General features: G+C 51.6%; 1 protein-coding gene and 1 long non-coding RNA gene across 2 annotated transcripts; one reads left to right on the forward strand and one right to left on the reverse strand.

Annotated features, from left to right (window-relative positions):
- Positions 1-1,272: 1,272 nt before the first annotated feature.
- LOC119112797 (uncharacterized) lies at positions 1,273-2,722 on the forward strand. The gene is made up of 3 exons (XR_005095784.1): positions 1,273-1,399; positions 2,059-2,167; positions 2,495-2,722. It is a non-coding gene; the product is annotated as an uncharacterized LOC119112797 (long non-coding RNA).
- Positions 2,723-3,584: 862 nt separating this feature from the next.
- On the reverse strand, positions 3,585-11,364 carry LOC119107949 (protein NipSnap homolog 3A). Its single transcript, XM_037231543.1, has 6 exons — positions 11,232-11,364; positions 6,192-6,378; positions 4,968-5,129; positions 4,167-4,203; positions 3,794-3,855; positions 3,585-3,661 (listed from the first exon to the last, which is right to left on the reverse strand). The coding sequence occupies exons 1-6, from the start codon at positions 11,232-11,234 to the stop codon at positions 3,585-3,587; spliced, it is 528 nt and encodes a 175-aa protein (XP_037087438.1). The 5' UTR covers positions 11,235-11,364.
- Positions 11,365-11,650: the final 286 nt, after the last annotated feature.

An 11,650-nucleotide genomic window follows, 5' to 3' on the forward strand; every position in this document is an offset into this window, starting at 1 on the left:
TCTCACCTAAAAAACTTAAATTAAGATTGTGGTAGCACGCTTTCAATTTAGTAATATCTATATCTTGGACCTCCTAGATAGCATCACTATACATTGACATATCCTTGCCTTGCACTGATCCACCCACTTCTTGTTCTGCCCCACTCTGTATGGCATCCAATAACCAAAAATTGATGAGGTTGGTGGCATGCAAGGAAGCTGAAGCAAGGAGTACTAGAAGCGTTGGGCAGAACTGGGACGGCGTGTTCGCTTTCTCTACGGGCGCTCAGCACTTTTGCGAAAATGAAATTCCGCACATTCAGTGTTACGACAAAACAACATATCATTATTTTCCAAAAGTGTCAATAGCCATGGACGAAAGCAGAAGGTTAACACGGTTGTTCCAAAACAGCATTTCTGAATGTACTTCTTGGCGCATACATTCAACTTAAAGTTATGACTGGAAGAAGTTTTCCGACCGTTTTGATCGGTACTCCGGGCAGATTTTCCGCTTGTCCGCACAGTCTCTCCGTCGTTATGCTAGAGAAGCCACGGTGACACATATTTTAACGAACATTTTTTTTTCATTTCGGGATCCTCTTTCATGTGTAGTACCTCGCTTCGTGCTCGGTAAAGAAAGGTGACTGGGTTTTCGCTTGGTTTCCCGACTATCTCGTCGACACTGCCCGGCAAGTCTTTGTCCACCTCACTGCACTGCACGCGCGCTGCTAATGCGTTACAATGCCCGCGTAATCCACTTTCCACTGCGATTTCCGCGTGCTGTTCGGGAACGTGATCCCGGGGGCGGTGAAGTCTTGTTGCAGGAGGCCGGTCCTAGCATAAAAATGTCGATGTTGAGTCTGTGCACTTTCATCAAACACCCATCGCATTTGATGACTTGATGCTGATAGGAGGCGAGCAGTCGTTATTGTCAACTGCATTTGGACAATGCTGCTGGGCCAGGCATGTCATCACAGCTGAAAACCGCTCCAACTTCCTGAAAAATTGTAATTAGCTCAGAGCTGTTACGCTGGGTTATTGGCCTTCCAGATATCAAGAGATACCGGCTAAGCAACGTGATAGCGCATACATTGGTTATGTTGACAGTACTCAAGATTGCAAGCAGGGCTTGTGATTACTATTGAAAAGAGTTGAGCAGGGTAAATAAAAAACTAACACTTGAAAAACAAGGCACGTGTATCCAGAAAATACTCCGAAAAAAACAATACCACTCTGAAATTTCTTCCTCTCCTGATATAAGTTTCTAATGTAATACGCGGCAGAAGTGTCGATTTGTACTCTTGTGATGGGTTTGCCTCCCCATCCATCGTTCAGTTGAGCCCTTGAAAGAAATGTTTCGCATTTAAAGATACTGAAGCAAGCATTAGATATGAAGAAGCAAGTTCACTTACGTTCATTGGTGAGTTTTTGAATGAAAGAAATGCTCTAGACAACACAAGTCCTTCGTTTTGTAAATATGCCCCTCGATACGTCATTGTTTACGGCGTCGTACCTTGCACAACGTTGAGCACCAACTGAAGACCCTTATATCTGGAAACTGGACTCACGAATGCCAGATATGAACGACTCGACCATTATAATTTTCTTATCCTTGACCCCCGCGTGGCCTATGGAATGGCAGGATTTGAATGTCGTTGTTATGACGTCATGCATTTCAATGTGAATATGACAAACTCTCCCACAATTCCCGCCACCCCCACCCCCACACACACATGTTTGCGGTGTTTAAGCTCAGGAACCAAAGGGTTTCTGGCTAGTCGGAAGTGGCGTGATAGAAGCAAAATGAGGTGTCAACGGCTAGATGACAGTCGCGTGATAGCGCACCCCTTGCCACCGCCGGCCATGTGGGAGGCGTGCAACAGGCACGTCCAACTCCAGGCATCTAGGCCCGGTAACCGTGATAGGCCCGCCGCAGTCGGCCCGACGTCTGGGCCGCTGTTGAGCGGGTGCCTCGTGGTGAGGCACGCACAGGCGACACAGGCGATGGGCTCTGGACGGCACCCACCGTCTGAGACACCCAGACTTCATTTGAGCAGCACCTGCCGGTGTCACTTTCAGGCACGTCGGAGCAACACGCCCAGGTCTTTCCCCGAACCCAGGTCGGCTGCAGCTGGCCGGTTTTCGTGTCTGCGGTCAGCTGCCTCGCCGGCTTTGTCACCAGCGCCTGGTTTGTTTCACCAATGGTATAAATCTATGCATTTTTATCCGCGCCGCGAGAACTCGTAGACCAGAAACGACAAGCCTGAAATTACAAACTAGTCTGGGCGATGCGCCCTACTTATCACTGCCCTAAGAATATAAAGTTCGAAGAATGTTCGCTGTTCCCCGACCGACAGGCCTCCACACGAGCTCGTATGGTTGCTTCATTTCTTCGCATTAAACCGCGCCATGATGCCTCACAACTACCGAGCCTTAGCTCAAGTTTCGCTTTTAGGTGTGGTGTCGAACGTGCATACCCTTGTCATTAATTAAAATCGATTTCATTTGATGGCAGGGTTCTCGAAACAACCGACCTTACAAGATATTTAAGACCTTGTGAAACCTGCCAGTGAAACCTGCGAAACCCAGCATTGTCAAAAAGGACGATGGGTATGTTATGCATTCTACAGGCTCGTGTATTAAGTGAACGTGAAACTCCCCCAGAACCTGACGTTAGTTATGACTGAAAGTTTCAAGGCAGGTTAGCGTGCCGGTTACGTATCCTGTACAGTCGCTCGACCCAGCCTAATAAATGTACGGCGGACCAATGCAGGAATAAACCGGCAGGAAGTTCAGCCACTGATGTCCACGTGCCAGACAATGGCGTGAAGCGTAGGTCCAAACGCGCAGGTAACACAAATGAAGAAAAACGGAAGAAAGCAATTTAGCTCGTGTAGGCTTGACATCATATTCAAATGGCGAACGGAATGGATGTTTGCGTTCCTAGTCCACAGCTCACCGATCCAACGTCCGAATACTTAGGAATGCCGTTCTTCTAGTCGTTCCCCAAAGCCGGCTAGGCGAGCGGTCGGCTGCTGCCCGCAAACAAGCCTCACCCGAACTGAGGACGTCACCACCAGCAGTGTGCCATCATCTATACAGTATACGCATGCCCGACCGGTCCCGTACCCCGTCGTATATTTCAGCCATAGTTCCTCTGTAGACGTCGATCCCTTCACACCGCCGTTATCCCATCACACGCGCGTCCGCGCGTCCGCCGCGGCGCGCTCCGCGCACAGCACATGCACCCTCTGCCGGCCAGCGCATGTAAGCGATACACCGTATTGCACCGACCCTGAGTACAAACAGCCGGCGAGCTAAGAAGCCGGCTGGTAAATAATGCCCACGCACGTGATCCTACTTGGCGCCACTGCCGACATAGCAAAACTCACAGCCCCGCACTATTACGCTACGTTGCATACGCCTGAGTTTTTCATGAGCAGAATATGTGACACAACTCACAGCTGGTGAGGATTCATAGCACCTTAGCAAAAGCATCTTAATCGCAGGAGGTATACACGGTTGACACCCGTACGCTTGCCGTGGTGTCGGCAGGCAGCCCGGCGGGGGCGCCTTCAGGTCCTGACGCCGTTCGGCGAGCCGCCTCACTGGATCGGCGACACCTTGAGCGGCAGCAGCAGCTTGCTGTGGCCCGTTCGCACGTGCTCCATGAGCTGCTGGTCTGAAACATGACAAGACGCCATCAGCGATCGCGGTGCCGGTGACAGGACCGCCGGCTGCCGCGTCCCCTCGACGGCGGCCCCGCCAGCCGCCGCCACAGCGGCGACGCAGAACCACGTCCCAGAAACTTTACCGAAGTCCTCTGAAGGATGGCTGGCATGCATGATGCTCTGGGATCTGGCACTAAACGTGGTCCTTGGGCCGCACCAAGGTGCACAAATTCCGGCATCGGCTTGACCATGCGCAGGGAATCGAGCATTACTACCGCGCTCTCTTTGCCGATGCAGGCATGTATTCGCGGAAAGCCGTGGTCGAAGTCGGACTCACAGGCGGTCGAGGCGCGCGTCTCCTCCCCGGCCTGCAGCAGCGCGTCCTGCGACCGGTGGTGGCGCAGCAGCACGGCTCCGTGCAGCGGCCCCACCAGCGACACGAAGCAGCCGACCAGCGGCGCCGCCGAGCCGGCGTCCTCCGCCAGGGCACGCAGCAGCTGCTGCCAGCGCCCCGGCGGGCCGCGCAGCTCCAGCTGCTGTAGCTCCGTTACGCCTGCGGGCGGACCGGGCGGCGCGGCGGTTAGTGTCGGCGGCGCGCGCAGGGCCGGTCTGCGCCACGGAAAGCGCCGACGGCGAGACCCGCCCGCCCGTCACTGGACGCTCGCGCAGGGCCGGTCTGCGCTACGGAGAGCACCGACGGCGAGACCCGCCCGCCCGTCACTGAACGCTCGCGCAGGGCCGGTCTGCGCTACAGAGAGCACCGACGGCGAGACCCGCCCGCCCGTCACTGAACGCTTGCGCAGGGCGGCAGGGCCGGCGAGGGCACAGCCCGCCGCGCGCACGTTGCGGCGGCAGACCTGGGCCGCGCACACCAGAGTTGGCATACTGGCCGTGGTGTACAGGGCACAACTCTGCCGCATTGCCGGTCTCTGAGTTAAGGCACATACCGGACAATCCAGGATAGCCAGGCCGGTGGGCGAAGAGAAGCAATCGACATGTCAAGTTGGCGTCAAAAGGTCGGTAACAAGTTGTGCGTACCATTTTAAGTTAGCTTCCGAGAGATAGAGAACCACAGCGGGTGGTGAGATACGCCACACCAGTACAGCATACCCAACTCAGATGGAGACGACACAATGGTTCGTAACTCAGTACGTGAACTTGTTCGTCAGAGCAGAGCATACTAAGCACCACTAAAATGCATACCAGCCGTATGGAAACCATGAGGCCCCACTCGCGGCTCACGTCTTCGCCCGATGTGCGTCAAACTTGAAGTTCAGGCCCATTGTCACAAGCAGCGCCAATAGCGCGATTTCTCACCAGTATCAGTCGGCATACTGACGGTGGTGCCATCCAGCGGACGCATGAGGAAGTTGTCTTGCGCCACGAGGGCCGGGCTCAGGACAGGCGTCACGTATTTTTGTGTCCACTCCTCGTCGGCGGCCAGCTTGCCACGCACCGTCGCCCGGTGGGACAGGTCATCTGGGCAGCGAGGGCGAGCCGTGTCACCGTCCACGCGGGACGGGGTCCTGTCTCAGCTCTGGGAGCCGGTCGCGCGAGACGTGTGGATGGTGCGCCCGGCCAGCGACTGGGGGCGGCGCCAAAGCACGACACTGGGGACGACAAACGGTGCACAGCAGAAGACGACAATATGCACTTGTACCGTGCCTCGCTGGTGGCCTTCCGGCGGAGTGCCGTGCCCCATCATGACCTCCCGGCGGAGCGCCGTGCCCCATCCTGACCTCCCGGCGGGGTGCCGTGCCCATCCTGACCTCCCGGCGGGGTGCCGTGCCCCATCATGACCTCCCGGCGGAGCGCCGTGCCCCATCCTGACCTCCCGGCGGGGTGCCGTGCCCCATCCTGACCTCCCGGCGGGGTGCCATGCCTCATCCTGACCTCCCGGCGGGGTGCCGTGCCCCATCATGACCTCCCGGCGGGGTGCCGTGCCCCATCCTGACCTCCCGGCGGGGTGCCGTGCCTCACCCTGACCTCCCGGCGGGGTGCCATGCCCCATCCTGACCTCCCGGCGGGGTGCCGTGCCCCACCCTGACCTCCCGGCGGGGTGCCGAGCCTCACCCCGACTCCCGGCGGGGTGCATGCCTCATCCTGACCTCCCGGCGGGGTGCCGTGCCCCATCATGACCTCCCGGCGGAGCGCCGTGCCCCATCCTGACCTCCCGGCGGGGTGCCATGCCCCATCCTGACCTCCCGGCGGGGTGCCGTGCCCCATCCTGACCTCCCGGCGGGATGCCGTACCTCACCCTGACCTCCCGGCGGGGTGCCATGCCCCATCCTGACCTCCCGGCGGGGTGCCGTGCCTCACTGGTGACCTCCCGGCGGGGTGCCGTGCCTCACCCTGACCTCCTGACGGGGTGCCGTGCCTCACTGGTGACCTCCCGGCGGGGTGCCGTGCCTCACTGGTGACCTCCCGGCGGGGTGCCGTGCCTCACTGGTGACCTCCCGGCGGGGTGCCGTGCCTCAATGGCGACCTCCCGGCGGGGTGCCGTGCCTCACCCTGACCTCCTGACGGGGTCCCGTGCCTCACCGTATTCCCAGACGTGCACCACCTGGTTGAGGCCGCCCAGCTCGGCGGTCCAGTAGCCGATCAGCGGCGAGTGCTGGGTGCGGAGGTGGAACAGCGTCTCGGTGCCGGCCAGAAAGTGGCGCATCTGGTCCATCCGCAGACTGTAGGTCCGCAGCTCGTACAGGCGAGAGGCGATCCGACCAGCGCTCTGCGCGCACGGCACGACGTCAGCGCTGGGCACCCCGTACACACAGCCACCCCGCGCGCTATTCACAGGTCAGAGGCGATCCGACCAGCGCTCTGCGCGCAAGGCACGACGTCAGCGCTGGGAATCCCGCACATACAGCCATCCCGCGCGCTATTCACAGGTCAGGATCGCTCACCAGAGCGCCATCTATTCGTTTGGTATCCAAACATCAGTACCAACCTTTATTGAGAAATGCATCCTCGACAGTTATGTAAAGAACAGGGGTGGGTGAAATGCTACCTGAGTCTTGGAAAATTATAATTACTACTGCAAGCCTTGGACAACAGACATTCCAATTATAGCATAAGTATGCAACAATTCAGCAAGGGGCAAGTGCACATTCAACAGACCCACTTCATTGATGCAAGCACTCAAAACATAGTTTCGCAAACCAATCCAAAGGAAAACACAGTGCAGTACAGTATAGTACACCAGTCTATGAAGCAAACAACGCTCAGGGCAATGGGCATGCAAACAGATAGACAGATACAAATCTGGCTTCAGATACACATAGGGTATGGGATAATAAAGTATCTGAGATGTTTATTCAACAGGAGCAAGACAAAATTAAATTATTGTGACAAGAGAAAACGACGTAACATGTGGTACCATAACTTGCAATATTTTATATGTTTATCAGTTTGAAGGGCTCAAATCTCAGTTCAACGGGCTCTTGTCCAACTGGCAGTGCCACCGCCGTCACCGCAGGCAAGGCCCCAGACCTGTTTAACCCACTGGGCACGACTTCCCGAGTGGATGCATCGTTGACACCGATCGGTCTAGGAAAGCCAGTTGGCAACTAACACAAACAGCTCGCCTGTCATCCGCCACAGAGGCCCACCACAGCCATGTCGTTTACCCATTGTTCACGCGTAAGGATCGCGAAGACTTCTACCGGCAAAGCCAAAACTAACTTAAAGCGGCCGGAAAAGTCACGTTCTATGAGACTGGTGAGACCAGTGAGCTCCTGATGAAGATCAGGTCTTCCACTGAAATATTTACACACTTGAATGGTGTAAATGGCACACATCCAAACTATGCAAAGTAGCATGCAAACCCATGCAGTTAAACATATCATGCATTCTAACAGGCTCAGCACGAGGTTAATTTACCCGCAACAGCCTTCCTGGGGTTGGGCCTGGGATGAAAACCCAGCAGGCTGGAATGCTTCTGCTGGCTTGGAAGACCGCTGTCCGGCACTTCCCGACTGGGGCGTCTGTTGACGTTGCGGAAGCAACAAAGGGAGGTTGATGTGCTGCGTCAAATGCACGGCAGCGTAGCAGTGTCGAAGATAACGTCACAGAGGTGTCGAAGCTGCGTATTTCATTTGATCACAGTTACGTTGTCTTTACAGAAACTGGGTGCACAGACAAAGACAAGCACAAACCACTTAGGCCACTTGGTACACACTTTCTGACAGCTTCTGCAGCAGTTATAGGCTCTTTTGATGTGAGCTTCAGTCGTATTCAACACAACCTGTAAAAAGCACCAGGTAGCCAGAGGCACTTATCGGTATGAGCAGCTTAGACCAGTAGCATGCAAGTCATACCATACATGACATGACTACACTAAATGGGAATATCTTATCCATTCGAGTTACAGGAAAACTTTTCAGCATATTTGACTATTCAACCACCACATTCATTACCCAGCCCCAGGCATGCATGAACTAATGCACCCTTTGAGCCATTCCTGCCAGTGGGCTATCCCACTGTCAGGGGTGAATGGCTGGGTTAGCACTTTGGACTCTCCCGTGGGGGCTCGGGCTGGACCCCAGTTACGCAATGGAATCCTGAGGGCTACTATGGCCCATGCAGCTGCTGGTGTTCCATAGAAGGGGCGTGACGACGTACGTCACGTATCTTTGCAAGCACAAAACCTCCAGCACCCAGTGGGCCGCGCCCAAATCCCTTTTACTTCTGCTTCTGCTGGTCGACGCTGCTGGCAAGTGTGACGTTACGGACACATTGTTGGCACGATTAGTTACAGGTTCCGCGCCAGGTTTATGCAGGATTATTAAAAAACAGAAATGTTAAAGGTCAGTGAGTTTTTGGTAGGCTTTTAGGCCTTTGCTACTTTCTTTGTACTTCAATTCATGCCAACCAAAGGCTTGCCCAGCACCCAATAAGTCATCAAAAAACTGTACTCTTATGGACAGTTATTACCTGATTAACTTCTCAAGAACCTGTTGCACCAAGTTTGTGTCAAATCACATGTGCGATCAAAAAATGAACAAGTCATCATACATTAAACAAGACAACGAGTTATGTCCCCCATCCTATTACAATGTATTGCAAATGCCATGGCTATTTTGTTTCAGCTTTATGGGATCTAATTTCGAATTTTGTAAGGTGTAGTCATAAAACGTAATGTGACCACATCATTTTGTAATATCAGCTTCATCGCATCAAAAACCATTTAATTGGCACTCAACAAAATGCAATTAGACCCTTCCTAACTGCCCTAACACTCACCCGGGTGGGAGCAAATTTGACTCGACGCTTTTTAACAAACAATTTCCGAACAGCACGGCGTAGCTGCGCCAAACTTTGCTTAGCTGTAGGTAATTGAATAGCGGGTCTTTTGAGATAAAAAATAGATGCATCTTGTATGATTACCGATCTATGGAATGTCAAAATTTGGCTGTGGGTGTCGGCGAAGGCAACTTCTATGGAACTGTTTGATCTGATGCAACAGCATGGTGTAAGATAAAACAATACACTTCTGAGATAGTTTCCTGGGCAATAAAACAACCAAATTCAGAATTACAACAAATTTTATTGACCTAGGTTCATGTTTGAAGATCAGGTAGAGGTCAAAGCCAAGTGGCTTCTTTACTCCAGATTATCCTGTATGTCTTAGTTTCTGATGCTCATTTTGAAAGTACCAACCACAAGGACCTCAAAATCACCCATGGAGTTCTTGGACACCAGAGTAGGTCACTGACACAGAATGACCAAGACAAACATTTTGCTTTAAGGGTGCTACTGCCTAGCATAATTTGTTATGCTTAGTTGACTAAAAAATCAAAACCTTTCAGCATCTTTGACCTTCTTAAGGTCTTAGGGGGTCACTGACTTAAATGAACACCAATGACCTTTTGCTTAGAGCAGGTATCTAGGTTTAAGGTGGTTGCATGAGGTCTGGGGCAAGCTGAGTATGAATATTGAATTTGGCCTTGTTTGACCTTCCTTGAACCAAATGTTATGTCCCAGAAAACTCATGTTTTCATACTACTAAGTTCAAATGCATGCAAACAAAAATTGTACATCATATGCCTCCAACTCATGTACTTTTTGAGATCTCATGGGCATCAGATTTACTCACCACCCAAGTAAAGGGTATTCAACTGGCCATCTAGGCTCATACTAAATAGCCCCCATTGTAGTAGGGTGAATACAGCAGCTCTGCTCAATGTAGCAGCCAGTGTAGCAGCACTAACCAGCATGCAATTTCCTGTCCCCACCATGAGCAGTGATGAATCTGCAGTGGTTTTGAAGATACCTAGTCTGCCTGGCTTAAAAAGCCTGGTTTTAATTAAATCATTCATTTAACTGATTCACCAAAATCTGTCCAAAATGGCCCATCTATTAACTGGCCATTTTTGTCTCAGACTGCCATTTATCAATTATGTACAACTTTACTTTGTGGTGCTTGCCAAATAGTGATAAAAACATAGAAAACAGGATTCATTCTTATAAAAGAGAGCAGTACAAAATTGTGCAAACAATACAAAAACCTTGAGAAGACCTACTGCTCAACAAATACCCCATACACATGCTAACATGTCAATATTTATAAGCCTGGCCAATTACAAAGAACCAACCCTGCCTGTCTTGGGTGTTTGCTCATGACATTGCTCCATCTAGGCCTTATGGCCAAGCCAAGTAGTTTCCCTAGCATTGGCTACCTGCTCTTGGCCAGCATGCTGGCCAGAGACTGGCCACTGGTTGTTAACCCCAGACCTGAAGCAGATGTGCTGTAGCAATATGTGGCAAGTTAATTCTCAAGGCCGTGCTGTCTGGTAGAGATAGAGGTAACATTATATCCTGATCTGGGATGGCAGCATGCAGATCATAAATTTGAGATAAACAAGGGATAAATTGATGCCCATGCATGAATGCCATTCCAAGGATTTTTTTTAAAAAATGGTGCAATAGGCCACAATCAATCTAAAAATGCAATCTTGGCTGCTCATCAATAGCTGTTACAAATGATACACTAATTTGTGGCAATCTGCTCACACATATCAATATGAAACAAGCAACAAATAAGAGTACTCAAAATCTAATAGCCTGAGGATGTTATATGATGCTGGGCAATAGCTTAACATAGCTTTGTGTCATTAGGTGTTGGGTTTCTTTCTGCAAGACAGGTATTTCTATCCCACAAACACACCTCATTAATGCCTTTGCTGTACTGGAGGGAACTATTTGATCCAGCCTCTCTTAATCCAAAACTATATGTTATGTCACCTGCAGCCAATACAAGGCCACATGCTTCAAAGCAACTGCTTTGTTATTTCTCGCAATTTGTTGCATGACTAATTTTTTAATTTTCAGGGCCTTACAAAAGTGCATGACAATTTTCATTGGAATTCATCCAGTACAACCAGAAACCCTCTGTAAATGTCTGCATGGCCAGCACAGGTGGTTGGAGCAGGTAGATACATTGGGCCACATAGCTGTGCAAAGTGCTAAGCATAGCTATTATATAGCTGGCACGAAAATGTCATATGTATATTTTGGGGTACCTATAATTTTGCAAGTACACTTAATTCCGTGAGAAACATGGACAACACACATTAGGCTTACCATAATGCCCCTCAGTGAAGCAAAGGCACAAAAGGAAAAGAGAAAAGTAATTTACAAAACAACGTTGTCAGCGCTTTCTTAATGCACACACAAAATTAGTGGAGACTCCACGACACAGCGCACGAATCGAACGTCAGCGCCTCAGCAAAGAAAACATGTGATCTGTCAAGAGTTTTGAGCCACATGCGCTAGATTTGTAACAGACTAACTGGGGCCGCGTTCGATCTATCGTCGGCACGTTTGTCAGCACCAATCACAGCCCGGCGTTCGCCCTACGTCAAGTCAAGTAACTAAGCGATCACTTGTGCTGGACGTCACGCGCGGGTTGCGATACCTTAATATCTATGCGTGCTAAATTCCGCCAGTTTTAGCACAAATCGGTACTAAACATGGCTCCCCTCTTAGTAAGGATCAGTATT

Source organism: Pollicipes pollicipes, unplaced genomic scaffold, assembly GCF_011947565.3.
Source record: "Pollicipes pollicipes isolate AB1234 unplaced genomic scaffold, Ppol_2.1 Scaffold_2555;HRSCAF=2994_pilon_pilon_pilon, whole genome shotgun sequence".
Taxonomy (NCBI): domain Eukaryota; kingdom Metazoa; phylum Arthropoda; class Thecostraca; order Pollicipedomorpha; family Pollicipedidae; genus Pollicipes; species Pollicipes pollicipes.